General features: G+C 38.3%; 1 protein-coding gene across 1 annotated transcript in view; it reads left to right on the top strand.

The window, feature by feature from the left end:
* st3gal5 (ST3 beta-galactoside alpha-2,3-sialyltransferase 5) overlaps positions 1-15,146 on the top strand; it is a 46,101-nt gene extending 30,955 nt beyond the window's left edge. The window contains exons 5-7 of the mRNA XM_035427332.1: positions 2,838-3,024; positions 10,083-10,241; positions 14,700-15,146. Of these exons, the coding sequence (XP_035283223.1) occupies positions 2,838-3,024; positions 10,083-10,241; positions 14,700-14,978 (625 nt within the window). The 3' untranslated portion in view covers positions 14,979-15,146. The remainder of the gene's footprint in view (positions 1-2,837; positions 3,025-10,082; positions 10,242-14,699) is intronic.
* Positions 15,147-27,146: the final 12,000 nt, after the last annotated feature.

Below are 27,146 nucleotides of genomic sequence, written 5' to 3'. Positions count from 1 at the left end.
CCCTCTGAATTACATGTCCATTTGAGATCAAGAGGGAAGTTTCTTTTTTTCTTCCTACCTGCAACATTGTTGAAACACTTCAATAATATTACATATTACAGTTGAGGCCAAAAGTTTACATACACCTAGGTTAAAGATATTTGAACTCAGTTTTTCACAACTTTTCACTGGCACATTTCATGTTACCACACATTTCTTTTGGCAAGTCAATTAGGGCATCTACTTTATTCACAGAGGTCATTTTAAAACAATCGATTAGATTAATTCACTGTATCAGAATTCCAGTGGGTCAAAAGTTTACATACACCAAGTTAATGGCCTCTTTAAACAGTCTGGAAGATTCCAGAAATTGATGTAATTACTTTTTAGAAGCTTCTGATTGGCTAACGGTCATAATTAAGAGTTCATTGGGAGTTAATTTGCACCTGTGGCTGTATTTAGAGCCTACCTTTAGAGCCACTGCCTTTCTTCCCTTGATACCATCTGAAAATCCAATAAAGTCAGCCAAGACCTCAGAACAAAAATTGTGGACCTCCACAAGTCCGGTTCCTCTTTAGGAGCCATTTACAAACAACTGAAGGTACCGTGAGCATCTGTACAAACAATTGTATGCAAATATAAAAATCTTGGGACCACACAGACACTGCATCATTCAGGAAGGAGGCACAAATTAACATCCAGGGCTGAACGAACTTTGGTCAGAAAGGTTCAACTTAACTCCAAGACAACAGGAGCTGGTGAAGGAGTTGGAGGCACCAGGTACCAAAGTATCTACATCCACCATTAAGAGAATCCTACATGACCATGGCCTGAAAGGCTGTCACGCAAGGAAGAAGCTCCTACTCCAAGACCTGCATAAAAAAGCCAGAATGAAGTTTGCAGGTGATCACCAGGACGAAGACCTAGCCTTTAGAAGGAGTGTTCTCTGGTCAGATAAAACAAAAATTGAACTGTTTAGCCATAATGGTCAGTGCTATTTATGGAGGAAAAAGGGTGAGGCTTTTAATCCGAAGAACACCATTCCAACTGTGAAGCATGGGGGTGGCAGCATCATGTTGTGGGAGTGTTTTTCTGGAAAAGGGACTGGTGCTCTTCAGAAAAGATGGCATCATGAGGAAGAAGGATTATCTAGAAATACTGAAGCAACACCTCAAGACATCAGCTAGAAAGTTAAAACTTGGTCGCAACTGAGTCTTCCAGCAGGACAATGATCTTAAGCACAAAGTGAAAGTATTGGAGTGGCCATCAGAAAGCCCTGACCTGATTCCCATAGAAAATTTGTGGACTGAACTGAAAAAGCTTGTCCAAGCAAGGGGGCCCACAAACCTGACTGAGTTACACCAGTTCTGTCAGGAGGAATGGGCAAAAATTCCGGCAAAGTATTGTGAGAAGCTTGTGGAAGGCTACCCCAAGCGTTTGATTAAAGTTAAGCAATTAAAAGGCAATGCCACCAAATACTAACAAAGTGTATGTAAACTTTTGACCCACTGAAAATCTGATATAGTACATTAAAGCTAAAATGAATCTGTCTCGTAGCTATTATTTTGAAATGACCTCTTATGGAAACAAAGTAGATACCCTAATTGACTTAAGACAGGAAAGTGTATGGTAACATGAAATGTGTGAAGTGAAAAATTGAGTTTGAATGTCTTTAGCCAAGGTGTATGTAAACTTTTGGCCTCAACTGTGCTTATATGCAATAAGAACTCCTGTAAGTGTAAGTAACCCTTTAATGGACGGATTTAGTCATGGGTGAGACCACTCTGCAGGGTGATGCACAGTTGATTGAGTGCCTGCAAGTCGGCCTATTCAATGCACATTAATTACCTACTTCTGACTCATGTCTGTACAAGCACTTGTGAGCTGTGGTGTAGGCTAATGAGTACCAGCAGCTGACTTTCAGAGGAGAGTATGTGCTTGTCTGCCCTCTGTCTTCTATGTCTGCTTCGTTTTAAATGGAAGACATTTAAAATCAAGCATAGACTTACACTGTTTTTTTTTTTTTTTAAAACCTCCTTTTATTGAATTAAAAACAGAGTAACAGAATGCACAGTAATCAAATCAGAATTATCGGCATGGACATACATGCAGAAATTCCCTGCTTACAACCTTTGTGTAAAAGTTTGAAACTGTCATTTCGCAATAGGATTTGGAAACAGTGACACTCATGTTAATTGATGTAGCTATACAAGGCAGGCATTGTGGTTGAACTGACTGTTTGGAAGCGTGACATTGAAGACAAACCAGCTTCCAAGACCACAAAAAAGAGTCAATAAGCTCCATTTTGATATGTACTGAAAAAATCCTCAAAATAATAATTTCCACAAGCTGGGTTGGGAAACAATTTTTTTGGCCTCCGGAAGTCACCGTGACAATATAGATTATAAGGTAAAAGTGGCCATGCAGGTTATTTTAAGGGCATTGCAGCCAACATTCAGGGCATCCATGACAATGAGCGTATGCCCGCTGTGTAATTTAAGTCCAGGCACAATGATTTAACATTTTTTTCTGTGAGTCACAAATATGGCTCTGAATATTCTTTATAGCCTTAATAGGTTGCCATTTTTACTTATTCTAGATGTGCGCAGCATCCTCCCTGTAATCAAAGGTCCCCATAACCAAGTTAAGGAAGCCCCATGATGTTACTGATGCTACATTTACCGATCAGAATAAATGCAACACTATTGCTCATTTTACAAGTTTGTTTTGTAGCCTAATTTAATGAAAATCATGTAGGACTGTACATTTGCCTCTATCTTGTCAGTCCATTCCCAGCTTCCACCCCCAAGAGATTCATTTTGACCTGTGGTTGTGCTCACCCATGTCTCTGAACACAGGTTGAACAGTGGCCCCGTGCGGAATTTCAGTAAGGATGTGGGAAGCCACACCACCATCAGAATGAGCTACCCTGAGGGCAGCCCCCAGACATGGGACGATGTGGGCTCCAGCCTGCAGTTCATCGCTGTGGTCTACAAATCAGTGGATTTCAATTGGCTGAAAGCCATGATCACCCGCAAACAAGTGGTGAGTAAGAAATGAGGCACAGTTGTAATGTTGTGAGTTGAAACTTTTATTTTAAATGCAATGATAAAGTCAGTGTTTAGTGGTATAGCTTCATACAAAACAATCTATTGGGTTTCTCAGAAAAGCCTAACCACAATATAAGAAAATGGTGGCTCAAAATGCTGTGCTCTCCAAAGCAGGACACAGACATGTGTATTCTACTTTGGATATTTACACCTTTGATGTCTGACTTAATCAGCTAACCTCCACTACCTGCAGCGGTTAACCAGGTAGCGGCTTATTGTGTTCTAATAAAGTCATAGTGGAGCTTTTCTGAGTGTATGTGTCTTTCTGTGTATTGAAGACCATTTTCCCAAAACAGGCAGAGATATTACATTGGCAGCTACTCCAACTTCAAATATTAATAGTAATAACAATAAAAATATATAGCTCCAAGCAGCGATTGAGTGGTTCACGCCCTGTAATTTTCAGTGTATCATTATGAGGTTGGACACCGCATGCATAGCAATGTCATTCTGAGTGTTTTTATACTTTAGATCTATTGTGCAATAGGCTATAGTCTGCCTGATGTACAACAGTATTGAATGAGGCTCTGAAATCAGTGTGACATCTAAGTCAAAAAGTGTTAATGAAATCGTTGTTAGCTTAGAATAGGGTGAAAGGACTGCTATGCAGAGGATTTTAAAAGTTGTTGAAATCTGATTGAGTGCAATGGATGTTGTATAAGGCAGTGGTTCTAAACCATGGTCCAGGGGGACCACTGCATATGCTGGTTTTTGAGCCAACCACAATCCAATCCCAGAACTTTAACAAGCTGTTAATTTGTCTTAATTATGTTTAGAGGGATTATTTGGTTAGGCACGTTTTCTTACGTTTTCACTCCCTTACATATAATATTCAACAGAAGAGCACTGTTTTTATCTTTAGTGAGCCATATGAATGAGGATTATTGCAAATTACATGTCTGTGCAAAGGCGTTTCATTCTTCTCATATCAAACAGCTAACTATTGGATTTGTTCTTTGTGAGACTTAAAAAAATAAAATAAAAAATTTAAAAAATCATAAACTGTTTGTAAAAGGTAACATTTCAGGCAAAATAATCAAACATCAGCGACCAAAATCAGCATTGTCTTGCTTTTATATTCCTATTGACATTTAAAGACAATATTTGTCAGTTAACATTACTGAGTAGTGTGTAATTTCAGCATGTGTTCAAAACGGCGTGTTTTCTTTTCACAACGTGCTTTAATTCTAGAGAATGGCGTAAAAAACAGGCATTTTAATGACACAATATGCCCGTGTACGCTTGTCTTGTGCCATTAAAACACGTAACCCTAACAGTCAGATGAGCTCCGCCTGGTGATCTTCATTGCCTCTAATGTTGAAATTGCTTCACCCAATCAATGATGATCAAGGTCTTATCAGACCACAACAGTTCACTACAGTAAAAAAATGTGGTGTTAATTGGCACAAACGGGCAACTTGTGCCATTAAAACGGCAGTTTTTTACGTTGTTTTTTGGATTTAAAATGCCTTATGAAAAGAAAACGTGTTTTTTACGCCGTTTTTGTAGTAAAACTTTGAGATTAAGGCGTCATTGTGACCCATTTAGCATTCCATACAATGGAACGCTTTTTGTTTGTTTCACTGAACTCTATTATATGGAATGGATGTAATCGCTTTCTTTTGTTGCTGACATTGCAGGAACGAATATGTCGTCCAGTGCACCACACCTCTCCATTTCCCCATAGATTTTTTCTACCGAAGAAGGAGTTTGTCATATTTTAAACCCATTTACACCCATTATACATAAAAGAATAGTGCATGATTTTGCTTGACACAATTCGATTATGAAGTTATAGTCAAGTTGTTTTACTCATTGGAGAGTCAAAACTAGACTCTGGTTGGTTGTATTGAACACGTGATGATGACTAGCTGATGGATAGCCTACAAAGACCATCATGCAGAGGTTGAATGAAATGTAATTCTCTTCTCGTTCCTGTCTGTCAATCCAGTCTATTCAGCTTAATGTCTTTTTTGTCCAAGCCTGCTGAAATCATTTATAAATATCAATTATAGTATATGAAATATATTGTTTTGTTTGAAATATCATTCACAAGTGTCTTTCGTATTGCTTGTCTGTGGGTTTTGAACAAGGTAGCAAACATAGCTAACAAAACGGTTTTAATTTAACTTCAAAATCGTTCCAACTTCTTATATTGCTGTTAGCTAAACTTAGTTTTAAAAGGCTATGTTTTAGGAGTGTTCTCTGGTCTGATGAAAACAAATTGAACTGTTTGACCATAATGATCAGTGCTTTGGAGGAAAAAGGGTGAGGCTTTTAATCTGAAGAACACCCTCCCAACTGTGAAGCATGGGGGTGGCAGCATCATGTTGTGGGGATGTTTTGCTGGAAAAGGGACTGGTACACTTCAGAAAATAGATGGCATCATGAGGAAGGAGGATGATCTAGAAATACTGTAGCAACACCTCAAGACATCATCTAGAAAGTTAAAACTTGGTTGCAACTGGGTCTTCCAGCAGGACAGTGGTCCTAAGCATACCTCCAAAGTTGTAACAAAATGGCTTAAAGACAACAAAGTGAAAGTATTGCAGTGGCCATCACAAAGCCCTGACCTGAATCCCACAGAAAATTTGTGGACTGAACTGAAAAAACGTGTCCAAGCAAGGAGGCCCACAAACCTGACTGAGTTACACCAGTTCTGTCAGGAGGAATGGGCAAAAATTCTGGCAAAGTATTGTGAGAAGCTTGTGGAATGCTACCCCAAGCATTTGATTCAAGTTAAGCAATTAAAAGGCAATGTCACCAAATATTAATAAAGTGTATGTAAACTTTTGACCCACTGAAAATCTGATATAGTACATTAAAGCTGAAATAAATCTGTCTCTTAGCTATTATTTTGAAATGACCGCTTATGGAAATAAAATAGATACCCTAATTGACTTAACACAGGAAATGATAACATGAAATTGTTGAACTAATGCACTTGTTGTACGTCGCTCAGGATAAGAGCGTCTGCTAAATGCCTGTAATGTAATGTAATGTAATGAAATGTGTGGAGTTGTGAAAAATTGAGTTTGAATGTCTTTAGCCTAGGTGTATGTAAACTTTTGGCCTCAACTGTATTCGTTGTTGCTGTCCGTTTGTTCCGGTTTGACATGATGAGTAAAACAACTCCACTATAACTTTATTGAATCATGTCAAGTAAAACCTGGCATTGACTCTTATTCATATATGTATTTTTTGTAACTGGGTTGAAAATGTGATTGTAAACCCCTAGAAAAAGGGGTTTCTCCATTATAGCCTATGGAGAAATTGGTAATTGCGGTGCACTGGACACCGTATTGGTTTCTGCAACTTCTGGCTACTCCAGCCTCCCCAGTTCCTGTATACTGTCTACGGTTCATTTGTCTTATTGTTGGAGACCACAACTGCTTCCAGTTCAGTGAAGGGGCTGTAGGATATGTAGTGTTTAGATTTTGCCCTTAGAGACGGAAACAGTGAAAAAGAATGTGCCCTGGCCTAACCGTCACAAGCATCTAAGCAAATGTGATTGGGGCAATGTAAAATTCATTAATACCCTATTCTAGGCAGGCAATCTATGGGTCTCACCTCCTCAGAAGAGACAAACCACATGACACAGGACACCATATTGGGGGTCGGAGACCCTTCATGCCTACATGCCTAACATTTACCATTACTTCAAGTTTGAATGCAATCTTTAGGTAGGCCAGTCCTTGTCATAAATTAGTCTGACCCCCCTTCTCTCCTGCACCTTAACTTGGCATCACCCAATCAGGGCAAACATCTTCAAGCCACGCTGGGTGAAGTATTTAAGATTGCCACAGGAAAAAGGTTGGGATGTTGCGTTTGGTTTCGGAGCCTGGAAGAAGAGTTTTCTTGTTTTTATTTTGGTGGTGGTTCCTTGGTTGCGTGTGTTTTTAGCTGGTTTCCTTTCATCCTGTGGCGCTTATACTGGAAGTGGGTGATACTTTGGCAAGGTCTGGCTTATCCATTTCTCTTCTCATATTTCCTAGTCAATTGTTTAATGTTTTGTATAATGTCTTCTGTTTTGTAAGTTAGAAGTAGTGAGCCTGCATTCAATAAAGAATGTATGATTTAAATTTGTTAATCTAATTGACTGCTTCATATTGAATTCAATTATTTAATCCTAAAACCCGGTATAGAGCTTGTTTTGACTTGTTGGTTGATTCCCCGGGTGCACTGTAGACTGACCTATCAATGAATTTGGTGATTTAATTGATAATTCTCATTTTAAATAATAATTATTAAATTAAATCACATAAAACATATTTTACATGTCGGTTGAGTGAGGGGTTCTTGCACGCAATATCACTTGGGTTCAGTATTCAGAGTGCTGAACACTTTAACAATGGCATTGACTGTTGGAACCGTTGGATTCAGAAAATAAACATTTTTAATTAATCTTTGCTGGTCCCACAGGGCTTAGTGGTTCTTTACATGAAAATCTTGATTAAGGAAAAAATTACAGCTTATTAAGATAAGATAATCCTTTATTAGTCCCACAGAGGGGAACTGTGCAGTGTTTCAGCAGCAAAGGGGATAGTGCAATAGCAAGGAGAGTAAAAATAGATATAATATATACAGACAATATACCAACAATATACAAAAAATATACAAACAATGCAAAGTTTGGTACACTTTATGTTGCACGAGTGGATTGCACATACTTTATATTGCACGTAAGTGAATTGCACCAAAAAGTGAGTGGGTTGCACATGAGTGGTGTGTGTGGTCTACTAGGAGCAGTGCTGATTGTAAAGTCTGACAGCAGCAGGAAGGACCTTCTCCTTCACGCACCACGGGTGAAGCAGCCTATCACTGAAGGAGCTGCCCAGTGCTGTTACAGCGACCTGCATAGGGTGGGACATGTTCTCCATCAGGGATGATAGCTTAGCCATCATTCTCCTTTCTCCCCCCACCTCCACTGGGTCGAGGGGGCATCCCAGGACAGAGCTGGCCTTCCTAACCAGTCTTAAAGGAGTACCATGGTGGTTGAACGTGACACTTCCCAGTTGTCTTCAGGCAACAACAAAACAAATGTGCATAATTTTTTTATTCTTCAGTCATTTCAATGTACTTTAAAACGTATTTTTCTAAGCCTAAATTTCCCACTATAAAAATTCACCCGAACCGTCTGGGCGTGGTAATGAGAACCGTCAGTTAGCTATGATTGACAGACCGTGCCCCGTTACCATAGCTACCCCCATGATACGCTCTCTCTTTGGGAGACTGAATTTTCACAAGCTAGCTAGCTTAGTAGTATATCAAGTATCGATAGATAGCTAAGGTAAGGACGTTGACTTATATCCAATTATAATTTTTGCTATCTAGCTAGCCAAGTTAAGATAAAAGCACAACTATAACGTCCTCATAAAAGCAAACTAGCAAGCTAACGTTATCGATAACATTGCCTCATGAAAGCAAACCTCCTAGCTAGCTAACGTTAGCTAGCTAGCTAAATGAATATAACCAGAAATAATCTAAAGGCACTCTAATATAAGTGAACCTAACGTTAGTCAAATATTTGCATTGTCTGAACAGCAGGACGGTGTGTCCTGTCAGATTTCTTTACGGGGCGTGGAAATGGGAGTGGTTACTGTATTCGTGACGTAGCAAAATGACAACTTTCTCAACCGGTTGAAAATAGGACGATGAATTTAAAACGCATATTTCTCAAAAAATACAGAACGGACATATTTAATACTTTGCTCATTGTGTTTCTTCAATGCCTCTTGTGGAAATAGCACATAAAACCGAGAAAGTGTGAAAATCACCATGGTACTCCTTTAAGTGTCTGGGTTAAAATTCTGGGATTGCAATTGCAGTTGCAATGAAAACTTACATGTGCAGTGGTCCATCAGAACCCAGTTTCAGAACCACTGACTTTGCATAGACATTTCCAACTTCTGCACTCCTAGGGTGCATTCCAATCCCTTGTTTTATCCGTCCTCATCTCTTTGGTCCTTGCATGACCCGGAAATCAATGTAAGCATAAGCAGCCCATTGAAACAATATATTTACTTGTTATGAGGTCTGGTAGCTTTGATAAGCATGCAATACTAAGCATTTTAATAGTTTCATGGTTAACGTTTCTACTGTATTCAGTGGCTGAGATATAAATGACATGGATGCCTATGGAGATTAAGTTATGTACAGTAAGCCTCACCCACATTTGTCAATCATGACAAAACATTTGTATTTGCATGGATTAAGACCATGGGTTTTCAATTTCATGATAATCTGTCAGTACATTATTGAGAAACGTTTTTTTTTTGCCATGTGCAGCACCCTCTATTGACCAATTTATATCATATCATACGATAGGAAACGTGCCTGCCAAGCTTTGTGACGATTTGATGAAAATTGACTGAGATACAGACATTTTTGTTTGAGGCCATGCCCAATCTCAAATTTGTTGGTTCATAGCTGCTATACCTTTTATCCCAACAAGCTGGTTTGTAGTTACAAAGTGTGTGTAGATAACCTGAACATTTTCTGCAAGTACTGTTTGAATCGGTGCAAAAACTTAACATAATATTCAAATTAGAAAAAAGTCCAATATGACACACTGGCGCAGGATTGTACAGGTTACTCCAGAGATTAAGTTTCACATGAATTGAACAAAGGGAATGGGTGATATGGCGTTTGAAAGGGGTGAAAATTTAACCTTTAAATATAGTGCCACCATGTGTGCTGATGGGAAATATTACATATGTGGGTATCCTCTGTAATTATGAACCTTGCTGCGAAGTTTGAAGCCCCTGGCATATACCATCTCACGGGAAAGCGTGCAAACTTGAGTAGAACAACAATAATAAATTTACGGGAAAACAATAGTGGTTAAAGCCCTCTGGGTGTAAACCACTAATAATAATGTAAAGTCCAGTTTAAAGTCACGACTCCAGGCTAATGTGCTCTGACAGCTGGATTACCATGTGCTGTTCATTAAAAAAATACAAATATATTTCCTTTCCTGTTTTTCCCCTGTAGTCTCTATGGGATTGGCTGTTCTTCTGGCAGAAGGTGCCGGATAAAATTCCTATTGAGCCATCCCAGTTCCGCATCCTGAACCCTGAGATCATCAGAGAGACCGCACTGGACCTCCTGCATCTGCCAGAGCCGCAGCCCCGCCTCTGGGGTTGGGATCAGGTGAGCCAGTCCACATCAGGCATGGGGCTACATAACCTGGTACTCCTGTAGGGGTGGGTTTAGGTACACTGTGAGTAGGGTCACTGAACAATGAAACGGTCAGCATTTGAGAGGAAACTATACAGGTGTTCATATGAAAACAAAGCTTGAAGAAACAGCAGGTAAGATTAGCTTTTTCTCAGACAACAGTGTGCATGCTGAAAACAACTTGTGTCATGGAGCAGGTTTATGTTTGCATTACTAACAGACCATAAGATGGTAGTTTGTGATGGTAGTTAGATGTTTATTTGTGTGAAAAAATTGTTTACTTCTGTGCAAATGTCTGGGATATTTTCTCCTTTTTCCATTGTGATGCACAAGGAAACAATATTATATTGAATGCACCTTGGAGAAGTAGCAACTTCTTCAAATGACTGAACAGATACATAATATAGCACATGTGTTCACTCTGTTCCTCCACAGTCCCTGAAATTATTCCATAGATAATTTCAAAGAATCTTGGATATTATAGGATTTCATGGTGTCCAAATTTCAATTCTGTTCTTCTCTCACCTTGAAAAATATAGGGGTATTCATTGTCAATGTATTGTCGCATGGTGTCAGCATTGCCCTTGCCTTTTGTCTGTTTCTACGTTATATGAAAGATGGCTGTTTTGGGAAGGATACAAATAGCTGCCCAATTAGCTTTGAAAATCATTTAAAAGGAAAATAAAATAAAATTGGCTATCTAGCTAGCTAGATGATGCCTTGCTTGGCTACTTGTCACATAAGTAATTACCAATATCTTGTGCTTCCTATTGTCCATCCATTTGGTGGGTTGTAATGGGCTTTGTGTACTAAGAACATCTGTAAATTAACAGAATTATACATGGCTGGTCAGCAATTGACAGTTGTTTTCTGGTGATTTGTTTTATTAACAGAAGTGCCCCAAATTAAAAATTCAAAACCGTTACAAAAGCAAAGTGTAAAGGTTTTTTCCCCCCTGTACTGTTCATTTGTCAGTTAGCAGTTTATTTGTCATTCTCTTAATGATATTTAAGGCCTTAAGCAATGTAGCCCCAGAATATATTTCTGAATGGCTGACCTCATATGTTCCCAGCAGCCAGATCTGATCTCTTGCTCACATTCATGTGCCTCACAGTCATGTGCATTCATCTTCCCTATAGCAGTCTCCCTCCGTCCACGATTCATAAAGAAAATTAAAAATTAATGTGCATAAATTCTAGAAGAGATATTTTGCCACAGCACCTCTAAATCTGCAACATTTAAAAAATGATTAAAGCCATCCAGATTCATGTAATTGTGCTATAGCCTATTTCAGCGTAACTCGTCATCCTGAACAAATTTGCTCAAAGAACCATAAAGTCTGCCATATTGCATTTTCTGCCATTTTGAATTTTTTTTTAAATAAGCCAGACTTCTCCTACATTGCTTGTCTGACACTCACCAAATTAGACATGCAAGATCTACAGCACATCACTGTGTTAAATTGCGATGTAAATTTTGTCCAAAGGTGACCGTAGGACAACCATTTAAATTCCACCTAAATGGCTGACCACACCCAAATTATGTGTATGGCCCCAAATTTAGGTTGATTACAACAATACTTCAGGTGATGTAGAAACCCGTATTGTGGAGGTCCATGTGTTATAGTGCAATATAGCCTCTGGGGGGGGGGGGGGTGCTTTTTGCAAAATACTAATTTGCGTTGGCTCCATAAGCCAAAATTGTATGACATTTGAGAGGAACCCTCAGACCACTTCCCTGCGACAAGTCCTGAGAAGCACTTGCCCCTCAGTCAATCATTCTTCAAGAAAATTAAGTATGAATATGCATAAATTCTGCTAATGATGTTCTAAAGACCACACCTCCTTTAAATCCAGCCTCTTCAAAATTTTGAAATGTAATTGAAGAGGGATGCATGTAGGTCGTGTATAAAATTTTTTTGCACTACTGCATTAGGTGGTGTTACAGCACCACTTTAAAACTGGAATTTTCTCATAATTATTACTGTTGTACCCTTACATCCAATACACACAAAAGTTGGTTTGCAAGGTTTTTGGATTTGGTTTGCACTCTGACAAAGTGTACCCCCAAATGTGCTAATCAGATAAAATTTTACAGGCATGTCCAGTGTGACTGCCAATGTATTATGCATGACACACATGCAACTGACACCTTCGCCACCTGCAAGATTGCAATATGAATTGCAAAATTATTATGGCCATACTGTGTCACTTGCATGCAACAAATTAATTTCACATCTGTACCTCCTCATCCTGACCAAATTTAGAAGCCATAGAACCCATATAGGCTGCGTTCACACCGGATGCGTTTTAATCGGTTTTATAATTTGTCGCCGTCCCTTGGACTGCTTATTTGTGTCATGGTACTTATGATTTGTGCAATCATGCAACTTCAAGAGGCCAGAAACGGTAACAACCAACTTTTCTTTCATCTTCTTTATTTAAAACGGATGCTAACGGCAGAATCAAAGTGCATCCTGTGTAAACGCAGCCATATTCCGCCATATTGGACTTTCCGTCATTCATCATTTTTTGAAAAACCTTTCCATACTTCTCTTGAAATGTTTGCCAGATTCTCACCAAATTCACCACGCATGATATACAGCAAGTCCCTGTATTAAAAGGTCAAAGAAAGTCCAAAGATAGACGTAGGACAACAATTTTAATTTAGCCAAAATGGCTTACCACGCCCTAATAATATGTATAGCCCCACTTCCAAACTTCAATTTTCACATAATTATTCACATAATTATTATTGATGTACTCTTGCATCCAATACACATCAACATTGGTATGGATGGTATTTGAATTAGTTTTGCGGTCCATGAAAAAGTACCCTGAAATGTGCTACAGCTCACACTTGGTGCTTGGCCCCTGGCATTGCTGATTGCAGCTATATTAATTGGCATTAATTTTTCTCTGGGTTTGTAAATTTCACAGAACTTAATGACATGATTGTTTTCATTGTGGGCATCCTTTTAATGGCTAATTATTTGTTTTTGATGGTATTGTAAAGAGGTTTTTTATTATTGGGGTTTCAAGTTCCGCAGGTGCTGGAACCCTATTGTTTTTGTTTGGATTATAAAAAATTGGCCACAGCCAGATTCTATATATATATATATATATATTATTATTATTATTTATTTTGTCATTTAGAAATGTAAAACTTTCTGTAGCGATCAACTTCCTCATCTGGAAAATAAGTTTTTTTGTGTTGCTGACCTCTTGGATTGGGAAAAATGGAAATCACTACACTCGCTCTCAGGACTGGCTAACACTCCACGTTCCTCGAACTAATTCGGAACTAGGAAAGATTGCTTTTAAATTCTGTGCCCCTCACACCTGGAAGGAACTGCAAAAATTGATTAATTGATGCTTGTTATTATCTCTTTTATGCTTTTATTTCTTATACCTCTTGTAATCTCGGCGCATTGAGAAAGAGGGTTCCTACGCTCAATTGTCATCGAGAATCTTAAATAAAGGTTGAATTAATGAATTTTTGAAATGATAACAGACATTTTCTTTTGTCCCCAGTTTTACCATAACCAGATGGGAGAAATCTATGAAAGTTGGCATGATAACTGAGTGATTTTGGCACTGATATGCCACTTAAGTGGTGTAATTTTGACTGTGTGTACTTGGATCCTGTGTATCGCTGCTTGCAACTATTATTATTATTATTATTATCCATCTGTCCATCCATCCATTATCTATACCCGCTTATCCCAGGCATGATCACGGGAGGTGCTGGAGCCTTATCCAAGCGTGCATTGGGCGAGAGGCAGGAGTTACCCCCTGGACAGGCTATTATTATTCACATACGTATATATATATATATATATATATATATATATATATATATATATATATATACACTCACCGGCCACTTCATTAGGTACTTGCTAGTACCGGGTTGGTCTTCTGCTGCTGTAGCCCATCTGCTTCAAGGTTCGACGTGTTGTGCGTTCAGAGATGCTCTTCTGCATACCTCGGTTGTAACGAGTGGTTATTTGAGTTACTGTTGCCTTTCTATCAGCTCGAACCAGTCTGGCCATTCTCCTCTGATCTCTGCCATCAACAAGGCATTTTCGCCCAGAGAACTGCCGCTCACTGGATATTTTCTCTTTGTCGGACCATTCTCTGTAAACCCTAGAGATGGTTGTGCGTGAAAATCCCTGCAGTTTCTGAAATACTCAAACCAGCCCGTCTGGCACCAACAACCATGCCACCACGTTAAAGTCATTTAAATCACCTTTCTTCCACATTCTGATGCTTGGTTTGAACTTCGGCAGATCATCTTGACCATGTCTACATGCCTAAATGCATTGAGTTGCTGCCACATGATTGGCTGATTAGATATTTGCGTTAATGAGCAGTTGAACAGGTGTACCTAATAAAGTATGTGTGTATATATATTTTTTTCCCCTCACAGAATGTCCCCACCATCGGCATTTCTGCCCTCAACCTCGCCACATACCTCTGTGATGAAGTGAGCCTGGCAGGATTTGGGTACAATCTGAGCCAAGAGGGGGCTCCACTCCATTACTACGACAGTCTGCCCATGACCAGCATGCTGCATCAGCCCATGCACAACGTGGACCGTGAGGGGGCCCTCTTGAGGGCACTAGCCAAGGCTGGAGTCATCTCCGACCTCACAGGCGCAATCCACTGCAGCTTTTGCCCCAACGGAGAGGGCAAGAGAATCAGATGAGCTGCTCACAAGAGACTCCAGGCCTGCGCTTGGCAACATCTTCTTAGAACTTTATGGAAAAGTCTTGTTAACAAAGTATTCCTGCTCCTGTCATTGTTTGCTGTGATCGGACTTGGTGTTGTTCAGAACTGGCAGTCTGAATCTATTATACAATTCACAATATTTATACTATCAGTTTGGAGTGTACTATACTGATTGCTGCTTCAGTCATTTTAAATTTTAAGCATAAAGCCATAAACTACTGTACTGAGTACAGTATTGGCTCCACAAGTTTCTCGCTGCCCTGAAAGGGCAGTTACAGATTCATTGATGCTGTCCTGGAACTTCACTGACCAAAAACACCACTTCTTCAGACAAATTGAGCATTTAATATTCTGTTTGTTTTAAACTTGTTGTTTTGCATTGAGAATGTCTTAAAAATGAATTCATTTGCACTTAAAAACTTATTTGTCTCTGCTCAGCGGCTGCCTAGAAATATAAATTGGGATGGCAGGTATGTCATCCCGCCAAGTTACGCTTTGGCGGGGGCATGCCCCATACCTATACAGCACCGAGAGTTTGGCACTTTTCAGGGTTCCCTACAGAAATAACCACAACAGCCACAGACACTCAGCCCTTAAAAACTTTAAATTCTGTACATTCTGACCCCATTTCAACAGACAGATTTCATAAACAACTTCACATGTCCACACAATAAAGCCCCAAACTAAGGGGATTTTGCGTTTTCTCCTTCTTCTTCTCATTCTTATTTTTCCTGCCGCCTATCCCACTGACAACATGTCTCCCCATTGGACATTTTACTGACACCAGCCAAATCTTCACCTACACGACCCAATCAAACACTTGCATACACACGCAAAATACCCATACCTTTTTACTCTGAAACATTTCCAGTTTAAACAGGTAATCTGCCTGTGGCCTAGTGGGTAAGGTTACAGTCTTGGGAACATGGGGTCTTAGGTTAAAGCCCACCTAGGGACACGTTTCTTTAACCTGCTTTTACCCTCACTAATAATTGTCTACTACTTCTCAATTACTGCTTTTGCACCATATCTACCCGCCGTTCACCGAACGTATACACTGCATTATGACGTACCGTCTGCACGTTCAGTTATTAACCGGCTGCAATATTGCAAAGCCATGTGGATTCAACGGGAGCTCTTCTGTGCTTACCGGCCTGTGTTTTTATTTAAAACCACGGACAGGTTTGCTAATGATATTTCACGCATTGCATAGCTATGTCATGGTGCTGCACTAACAAAGTCACAGACTGATAAACCTCCGGTTGAAGGATTGAATCCCGCCTCGCCCTCAGGCAGATAATTTCCTCTTTTACACTAACGTTTTCTTACACTTTTATAGTTGCTTTTCATGCATTTCATGACGGCTAATGTATTCCTTTTATTAAAAAGTTACACCAGTTCACCACTGTGCCATTTCTACTAACTATATTTCTTCACTTGGCTACCGTACAAAACCTTCTTATCAGCAAACGCCACGTTTCTACATTCATGTTGCCTCGCCCTGTTCTCTATCTAGTCACATACAAACAATTACTACGTATGTACGTTCTGCAACTCCCCATTAAAACATTACATTTAAAGTTATGACTCACTCATAATTATAACTACTAGTACTGAACATGAAAAAAGCACATCAGTGCGATAGATTTCACACGTTACTTAACCCTCTATTTTAACAACAACTGCTGGAGAAAAGGTCCGCAAGTCGCAAATCTTGAAATCGCGCTAGGAAGCAAAAAAGGTTTTTTAATTTTTTTTTTTTTACCGTTTTCCTTTTTTTCATATTACGAAAGTTAAAGTGTTGAAGAAGTCACTCAATAGAATAAACAACATTTTTAGGGTCACTAAATACTTATAATTTGTCAGCAAAGTCGGCTTGTTTTAGTGATTCTTACAGCCGGGTTTTGGAGGCGTGATGGGGGTGCAGTTTAATTAGCATGTTTGATTTCGTTGGCTATTGTCACTTTGTTTCGGTCAAGCCACCGCCCATAAATAAAGCCGTGTGGTAGTAGCCTATGTTTGTTTACTCTGTGAGGTTGCTACAATGGCGGACGCTCAATCAGTAGGTGAGAGTATAAGCTTTCTAACGATGTATAACATGTCTATTTTTGCTTTTGGAATAGCGTTTTATAGGTTAGCGTAACTGAACATTTTCTTACCATGGCATTCGCTCTATATATGGTAGCATTAAAAGACGTTGCACCTAACGAAACATTGTCAACGATTTTTCGTAATTCGTTGGAAAATACCATTATTATTGAGGACTTCTGGGCATAGCTAAGCCATATGTTTGCTGATGGACCTATCTGACATTCTTTTCTGGAGCAAAACAGAAGCGAATAGAACTGTCATTGATTTACTGTCTGTGTCTCCATCTACTGAACATAGATAAGATTTCATCATTGCTATTTAAGTATTACTGCTCAAAATATTTCGGTTATATACGTTATTTTAGAAATTGAGTGTCTTTAAATAGGTTAGTGGTATTATCTAATGTTTAAATTTTATCTATGTTTCATCTTAAACCTTCATAAGGGGCTCATATGCTTTACAATGGACAAAAAGCATTATATTCCTTTTTGGAGAGATTTTGGATTTGTTTCTGGACCCTTAGCTATTTTAGACCAGTGTTAATAATTTAGACATTTTGGGTAGATTTGGAGATGCTGGGGTACACTGCTTAGTTTTTGCTTCATAGATCTTTAGTAGTTCTACATATCCACCCTTAGATTTTATGAACTTGTGGTCAAGAAGTTTTTGATCCAGGACATGTATACTTTAACCCGCAATCTCACAGTATTTCATTGCAAACTAAAAAAGGAGCAAATTCATTTTAGATTTTTTGCCTTGACCATTGCATTTGTGGCACTTTATTTCTTACAAAATTATGAATATAAAGTAATCTAAGCTAGTATTATAAATGGTACAAATGTATTGCTTCATTTAAGACATTTTTCTAGTCTCTGTGGTGTTCACATCTGGAGTTATAAAGCTTTAAATAGGGTAACCCCTAAATGGGCAAAGATTTACAGGTACTCTAGCGGGGGAGTGGTTGGGGTGGAGTTAACTAGCTATTGTTCCCACCCTTTATCTCCCTGTGAGAAGTGTGAAAAGTTCAAGATCTTTCAAGGGGATTTTCTCTGCTACTTGATTTTAGGAGTACCAACATTCAAATAAGCATATTTTCTTCTAAAAAACTGAAAAATGACCTTGCCCTACTTGAGGACCAAAACACCAGCACCTGTCACATATGCGTCTGCTCCTATTCTCCACTATCAAGTTTTCCGTTTCTAGCTTAGCAAAACAGCGAAGAGGATTCCCACCTGCAGATAAGCCTATCAAAATGCCTTTTAAACCTTACAAACAGTAAAAGTGCATCTCCACGAAATACCAGACAACGGAGCAGGACAGCAGGGTACACAAGTTGCGACCTAGGGAGCTCTAATTCTACAGGCTTGCTGATTCTTTTCTCAATCAAGGCTCGTTGGATGGCCGTCAAATCCGTCAGTACATACACTGGCCATATTTCACCTGCGTTTCTGATGCGTTTACACTTAGGCCACCGCACCCTTTGTCACAGCCACTGTTTTACATATATAGCAAACCGAAACTGCTAAACGGTACACGCTCATCAGACTGTACAAATTCACACAAGGGTAGCCATAATCCTCAACCGTTTCTTACAGGGTCACTTCGCATTTCTCACTCTCATAATAAAACACTTTGCAAAAAGAAATGATATCTCATAAAAAAACACGTTTTCAACGTACAAAAATGCCAAGTTACTCACACATACAAGACCAGTCCAGGCCTGCCATTAAAAGTATTGATATCAAAATGACGCCAAGTTACGGTACTACAAACAATATAGGCTATCTTGCCTCACCGAAATTAAATAAGATGTATTCCAAAGCAATAATACCCAACATTTCCTCAATTCTTTCAATTGTTCCTAACAACATTAGCCGATGTTAAATTATGGGGGAACATTTGCTTCAACATGGCAGTCTGTTTCAGGGCCTCCTAAACTGAGTATTTACTCATTTCCATGTCAGCAGTGTGCTTTAACAAACTGCACAAAGCCATGTTTTGCAAGGTACAGATATACATTTTATCCTTTAACTGCAAATGTTTATGATTGTTAGTCCAAGAACTCTGCTGTACGAGGAACAAGGAGCAAGAAAATGCTTATGCTATGGGTGCAGCAAGAAACTAAATCATTTTTACGGCAGTTATTATTTAGGAATAGCATTTCTGTGCTAAACATTTTCTGTGATAGCTACATATCCAGTGCACCAAAACTCCAGATTTGTGCACTCAGTAATGTCAGCATTTTTACTTTCCAAATCATACAAATGCATATAAATGAATTGGTCACAATGTCAGTTCATTAATTTGCAGCGTAATATTGTACAAGTAAGGTATCGATTCCTAAAATCTATTCTGAAAGGCCCATAACATGCCTCTGCATTTAACATAATGTATTATGTAGGAGTGCTGCTAATATCAGAGTCATGGTATATTATATAAGTGGTTTTAGTAAAAGTTCTGTATAAAACCTGACGCTATACTGTGAACACAAAACATGCTGTGAATGTATTGGGGAAAGGGGGGAAAATGTGATATTGCTCTGTGGGATTCTATGACAGAATTTGTAAAGAATTTGTAAGATGTAATTTTTTTTTTCTGTAGCTACAGTTGGCATTTGGTTAAATAGCTCAACATAACCGCCTCATGCTCCATTGAATTATCAGTCTTTTTTTAATTCTTTTTTTTTATTTTACACAATTATGAACATTAAATTGTAATAAATGCTATTGGATTGTTGTGAACTTTTTCAGCAGACAAGGACAGCTGTTGGCTTACACTACCAGACAAAAACTAAAGAAAGCAACATAAACTATGCTTTACCATTGTATAGTTAAACCTGAAGATCATTCAATGTGTAAATGTTGTAACACTGAGCTAATATATACACTGACATTAGACACAAAAACGGTCTCAAACTCCAGACATTACACCTGAATAAAGAAAGTCTTCGATTCTACATGTCTATGCTTAAAAGCTATTTAATTGTAGCTAACGATAGGCCCACTGTATTCCATGACAAGTTTCAGACGAAAATGGGCACTGCAAATACAGTATTGGTGATTGTAATATTGCAGCACCCATGGGCTCCAGAAATAAAACCCATTTATTGTTTTTCTTCAGCATATTGTTTTCTCCACATATAGAGAAGGGGCAATACTAAAGCATTTTCAACTTAGCTTGCCTTACCCTCACGAAAGTAGGAAGAGCATCATTTACTTATTACATCTGGAAATAATTTCACTGGACTTTTTTTTTGTTGTTGTTAATACTCAGTTAACCCCACCCACTGAAAACCTAGCATTTAGCAAAGAGGGGAAATCATGCCAATTAAGGCACAGGCTTTTATAATTTTATTTAACAGTTTGTGAATGCAAAAAAGTATTAAAACACATTAGCCAGAATTCACCGATTTCAGTTTCCTGGATTTCAGTTTCCTGGATTTCAGTTTCCTTTACATTTAATGTGGAACATTGGTGAGTCATGGTTGTATTATTCAATAGTTTGAAGAATATTATTTCTTTGTAAATATGCTGTATTTTGTCAGTTTGAAGCTTTTTACCCATTTCTGCCATGTTCTTATATTAATTAAATGGTTTATTTTGTTGATTTGATGTATTTTTACTTTTGTCTTATTGTAGGTTTTCTAGTTTTGTTTTTCTGTTTATAGTTTGTTGAAATCTCTTGCACATTTCTGTTTCTGATTGTCTGGTCACTCTCTCTGTGTTGCCCTTGAGAAGATCCCTTGCTCTGTCCGGACTGTTTCTGAAAGCCCTGTGTGTGCAAGTAATGTGTGTGCAAAATAAGCTACCTGCAGAGCATCCTCTAAACAACTCACATCTGAAATCCTCGCTCAGAGGGTGCGATTGTGGACAGCTAGATTAATTTCGGAGAAACCTGCCCAAACTCAAAGGCATTAAAGTATTCTTCCTTGTGCAAGTAAATGAATACACACAGATGAGAAAGTAACTGGGCTGTTGTGTTAAAATGTGAAATTTGTTTCAGCTATGAAAGGATCGTAACTCCTTCACACAAGCCCCCTGTCCTGAAATTTCTTAACTCTGACATTGTGTTCCTGCAACCAAAGTACGAATGGAAACAACAAACTTTTGGACAGTACTTTTACATACTTTATTCTAATATTTTTCATGCTGAACTAATTGCTTTCCGTGGACTGATTTCTTTTCTGATCTCCACAGTAGAATATGTAAGTTTTATTCCATTACAATTTGGTCTGCGTGGTTTTACATCTCAGTGCATGTACCTTACACAGGCACACCAGTGCATGGATAAGTATGAGGCAGAACTGATGTATTAGAATACGTTAAGCATTCAACCCAGGAGACTGAGGATTACATTAATCCACTCTGTCATTATTGGTTTAATTATATTGTTATTTTGATATTAATATTAATGTAATCTGCCATAATGTCGCTCTCTTGTGTTCATGGTTCAGGGTGATGAATTTTGATGAATAAATTAGTAAGCAATGAAACTGCCATATGGTGCTATTAAATTAAGATGCTACTATGATAATATTATTTTGACTACATTTTTATCTTTATACACTACCGTTCAAAAGTTTGGAATCACTGAGAAATTTATTTAGGAAAGAAACTGATACTTATGTTCACCAAGTTACCATTATATAAATTAAAAAAATACAGCCAACATATGATGTTACAAATAACTATTACTGTCAGAAATAACCATTTTTTAATTCAGTCTTTACATATGATTGGAAAGTCCCATTTCCAGAAGCCATTACTCCAGTGTACTGAGCACACTATTACCTCATCCTTGGGTATTCCTGCTAATGTTCTAATTTGGTATTAGAGTAAGGACTCTCATCATATTAAGCACAGCTGATAATAATTGTGCTGTTTAATTAAGCTAAAAATATCTCAGTTGCTGCTGTATCTAGTACACTGACATTTCTAAAATTTTTTGTTTAAAAAATGGGCAAAAAAAAACTGCTAGAAATTTGTCAATTGTTCTTTTGAGAGATGAAGGCTGTTCCATGTGTGACATTGCCATGAAACTGAATATTTCATCCAAAGATGTGCACTACTGTCTTGAAAGGAGAGAGCAAACGGGATCTAACCAGGACAGAAAGAGAAGTGGAAAGCCCAGATGCACAACTGTGCAAGAGGACAAGTACATTAGTCTCGAGTCTGAGAAACAGACACCTCACAGATATTCAGCTGGAAGCTTTATGGAACAGTACTCGCCAAACATCAGTTTGATCTGCAAAAGTGAAGACACGACTCCGGGATGCTGGCTTTATGGGAACAAACTTGATGAAAAGGTTCAAATGAGCAAAACAACACAAAGATTGGTCAGTAGATGATTGGAAAAGAGTATTATGGACAGCATCCTGGATTTGTCTTCCCTGATGCAGATGAAATTGATTTTTTGTCAGTACTATTCAATGATGCTACCAGCTGAGGACCTGTGAGGTGTCTGTTTCTCAAACTAGAAGCTCTGATGTAGTTTTCCTCTTGCACAGTTGTGCATCTGGGCCTTCCCCTTCTCTTTCTGGCCTGGTTAGCTTCAGCACATGAGCTGGAGCAGTCTAGAGCGATGGGGTGACACAACATCCCTTGCTACACTGCAAAGTTGCTTGGAGGAAACACTCCTTGGGAGCAGATCAGATATTTTGGAGCCACATGAGCCAGTGCTGGGTGTGTCATTAGCCAACAGCCTGTGTCTAATGTTTTAAGGAAAGGCTGCATTTTTACATTTTTACCACATACTAAATATTCAGGAACTTTAATGCCTTGTTTTCAACCATCTTGCTGTGAAAGATATTGAAGCAGAACAGCATGTATATAACATTACTGTGGGCAGGGCTGTGGGGTGAATAAATGGTTGGGGGTGGCATTTTTCTGTTGCAATAATGCAATTCAATCAACAGGTGGTGCAGTTACATTATAAAAGAGACTCACTGATCATACAGGGCAATGGTTAAATTTTGATGTGCTTATAAGATCCAGTAGAACAAACTGCCATCACTGAAGCTGGATTCAGAGTTGCCATAACAACTCTGACAAAATCTTTCAGCTTAGAGCTAGTGTTGAAAATAACAAGGGCATAAAGATGTTACCATAGGGTTTAGCTAAGGTAGTGTATACAGGTCAGAAAGAGAAATTGGTGTTTATTTTTACTACTGCTTATATATGTATTAATATGTTTGTGATTAAATGTAGTACATTCCGTTTACATTGTTGTGCAGCCAATCAAATTTCTCGATTCATTTCACAGACAGACACAGTTGCACAGTATTTGCCATTCAGAAGGTAAAGAGACTCAAATGTAGGCTACTGGAGGGCCCAATTCTGGGAGAAAACAATCACAAAACCTGAGAAAAGACATCAGTCAGAGTACAGTGATTTGGGGGTATGCTACCTACCTAATGTAAGTACCCATTATGTATCATAACTAGTCTGTGGGTCGTATGATGTTTTACCATTATCAAATATAGAGGTCCACCCATGATAGCATTTCTCTTTATAAATATAAAAGCCAGTCTCTAAAGATAACATAATGGTGTTCTACCATCACAGGTTAGAAATCATTCATTAATAAATCATTGAGAATTCAGAAACCAACATGATTTAGAAAAAATCTGAAATAATGTAACCGTGTCACTGATGAAAACTACTGTTTTGCTCTAATAGAGATTCCATCAATTTAACTTCTTCATTTTTGTCTATTTATGGGAGCGGAGGATATGTTTTTATTTTGTACTGTGGTGTGTGTTTGTGCTGTCTCAGCCCCACAGTGAATTTAAATTTGTCAGACTGAAAATGGGATCGATTCCCGGCCAGCACTGCATGCTTTCCATTTGTGCAGCCTTTTTTTCAGACAGACAGAAGTTGTATATACAGGATACTAGTATTTCCTCTCCGGCTCCAGACCCAATTTTAGGGACTGTAGAATATTGAATGCTTTCCAGCTCTGAGGGCTTGGGTAGATTAAACTTGGGTGGATTAAAACATGCCACAGACAAGGAGTGTGGTAAAGCTTGCCGGCTTTACAACTCAGCTTTTGTTTCCAAGGTAACTTACCAAAGTCAACCACATCACTTCAAGGTTTCATATCATTCCAGAGTTTTATTAAATTAAAACAAATGCTAAGATCACCCCTGTTAGGCTGTAAAATATTAATGATACTGACATATGAAACAGCCTACAGTGTATTTGAAAAGACGTTTTAACAAAACTATGTTTTTTGTGTTGGACACAAACAGAGAATGTATTACAGTTCGAAACTGCTGAAACAATGTTTTATAACATACAAAAAACTAATAATTTGTTTTTCAATTTCCATGTTTAGTGAAAAAAGTCTCCCAGCAGTTATGCCAATTACAGTGAACTTTGACACAAGTTGTTCTGAAATAGTATCCTTTAACCTCTACAGATGAAACCAAAAGACACATCGTGGCCTACTATTTACAATACAATACCCTCCATACTTTTTGGGACCAAGACCTATTTTTAGATTTGTAATCAGTTCACATGGTTAAAATGCAGATTCTCAGCTTTATTAAAAGATATTTTTGTTTCATCACCACTACCCCCCCCCCCCACCCCCCCCCCCCCTTTTTCATAGCACCATAATGCTTGGGACAAATGGAGTCACATGTGTTTCTGATCAGTCAAATGTGTTCAATTGCTTCCTTGGAACAAGTATAAGATAGCTTTCAGTGATTAATAAATAATGAATTAATCAATACATAGCAATGGTAACACATTAGATTTGGTTTTTAGGATTTTCTACATAAATAACCACAATGACCACAGACATTCATTTCTGTACCTGCTGACCTCATGTCAACAGACAGAATTCATAAACTACTTCACATGGCTACACAATAAACCCCCAAACTTAGGGGATTTTGCGTTTTTTCCTTTTTCTTTTTTCTGCCTGATTACATCATCACAAATGCTCCAAGCCCACAAACAATGACTACCCATTGGACATTTAGCTTCACCAGCCAATGTAAACATCAGATACATACACAAAATAGACATTTATTTTTCACCAAGAAAATTCACTCCAGTTGCATCTACTTCGTTGGTGGCTCACTTGTAAAATTCTTTGCCTCAGGCAAATCTTTTATTTCTTATGCACACTTACTGTATTTGATACCTATTAATTGTCTATTACTTTTAAACTATTGCTTTTGCAACAGTATAATTCTTCTGGATCCTTATGGACCAAATTTAGCCGGTCTTTCACCGAATATATACACTGTATGATGATATACCATCTACACGTTCAGTTAACCAGCTAGATTTGGTTGCAATGTGAAAGTTTTCTAGCCAGCTAGGATATAGCCAGGCCATGTGGAGTAAAACTGCAGCTGAACTGTGCTTACTGGGCTGCCTTCTTTAAACGCGTGTGACGCATTAAAGAACATCTTATTGCCAAGCCGTTCATAGCCATTTAACTAAGTATATAACATCATTCCCTTATGAAATTTTGACTTTCAAATTATATTGCAATATTGAATGCATATGTTTACCAAAAGTCACCAACGGGGATCCATATGCATTTCATGATGTCAGATGTATTGATTAAAAAGTTGACCGCTGTGCTGTTTCTACTGCTTAACTGCTTTTTAATAAGTTACTGTAGCTAATGTTACCTGCAAACGCCACACTTCTAAATTAACGTTAGCTAGCCTTATTCTCTATTGACATACAAACAATTACGTCTGACATGTCTACAACACCCCATTAAAAACAGTTGCATTTAAAAACATTACACTTTCATAGTTAGCAGTAATTTGTGCGAAATTGAACATCACAAAATATAGTATTACAGAAGTGCCGTCTGTTTTATATATGATTCAATAAGCAAACTCATCTCTGTCATGGTTAGTACACATTCTTAGTACAATAGTCTGTGATCATGTCAAACTTAACCTATATGCCCATTCTGCAGAAAATATATTGTTTTAACTATTCCATTGAATACTTTGTGGTCATTTCTTTGGTACTACTGTTATTTTCTGATATGCAAAGATTGCTGGGAAATATGTCTGAGCATGCTATTGTCCAATGTCAAGTGTCTATTTGTAAGGTCAGCAAGCTACCTCAGGAAGAGAGCAAAGAGGAGTCCTAGCTTAAGCGTATCAAAATGCCTTATAAATCTTATAAACACAAAAAGTGGACCTCAGAAGGGAACACAGAAAATGGAACAGAAGAGAAGGGTACACAATTTGCGAGCTCAGGAGCTGAGATTGAAGGATATTGCTGATGATTTTGTAAATGAATGCTCATCAGATGTCTGCCAAATGAGCGAGTACATACAGGAAAGTGCTTCGCTAAACCTTGATCAGGCTGTAAAGATAACCGTAATCCACAAGCATTTCTTAAAGGCTTAGTTCGCATTTTTACCCCCAGGTCCATTGAACTACTCCTCACGAATTATGTGATAAAGTTGTCCCCCCAAAAATCTCTGTCTGCCCCCCAATCACAGCAGTCTAGATCTGGGACTGGCTACGATGTTTGTGGGTTTGCATGTATTTATGTGTAATGCATACCTCTCATAGACTACATTTATATGCATTACTGTTATCAGTTTCTTATCACAAACACAGTGCAAAAAGAACTGACATCTGAAGAAAAACATGTTTTCAACATACAAAAATGCCAAGTTACTCACACATACAAAGCACTATAAGTCATTAAGACTTGCAAAACCTAGGTCTGCCATTGAAAGTATTGATATAAAAATTACACCCAGTCACAAGAAACATGGCACAATGTGCAGGCCTAGATTTTGCAAGTCCTAATGACTTTGTATGTGTGAGTACCTTGGCATTTTTGTATGTTGAAAACTTGTTTTTCTTAAGATAATACTATGTCTGACTCCTGTATATTGAAATGCGGCATCCCACAAGGGTCAGTTCGCCGTCCATTGGTTTTACTGTCTTTACTGTACTTTAATGTGCTTTCACTTGGCAACATTATTTGCAATTATAGTATTAACTTTAATTACTATGCTGATTATACCCAGTTATACACTCACTGGCCACTTCTTTAGG

This window comes from Anguilla anguilla, chromosome 7, assembly GCF_013347855.1.
Source record: "Anguilla anguilla isolate fAngAng1 chromosome 7, fAngAng1.pri, whole genome shotgun sequence".
Taxonomy (NCBI): domain Eukaryota; kingdom Metazoa; phylum Chordata; class Actinopteri; order Anguilliformes; family Anguillidae; genus Anguilla; species Anguilla anguilla.
Note: the sequence above shows the minus strand (reverse complement) of the source record. Positions and strands in the feature narration are given on the sequence as shown.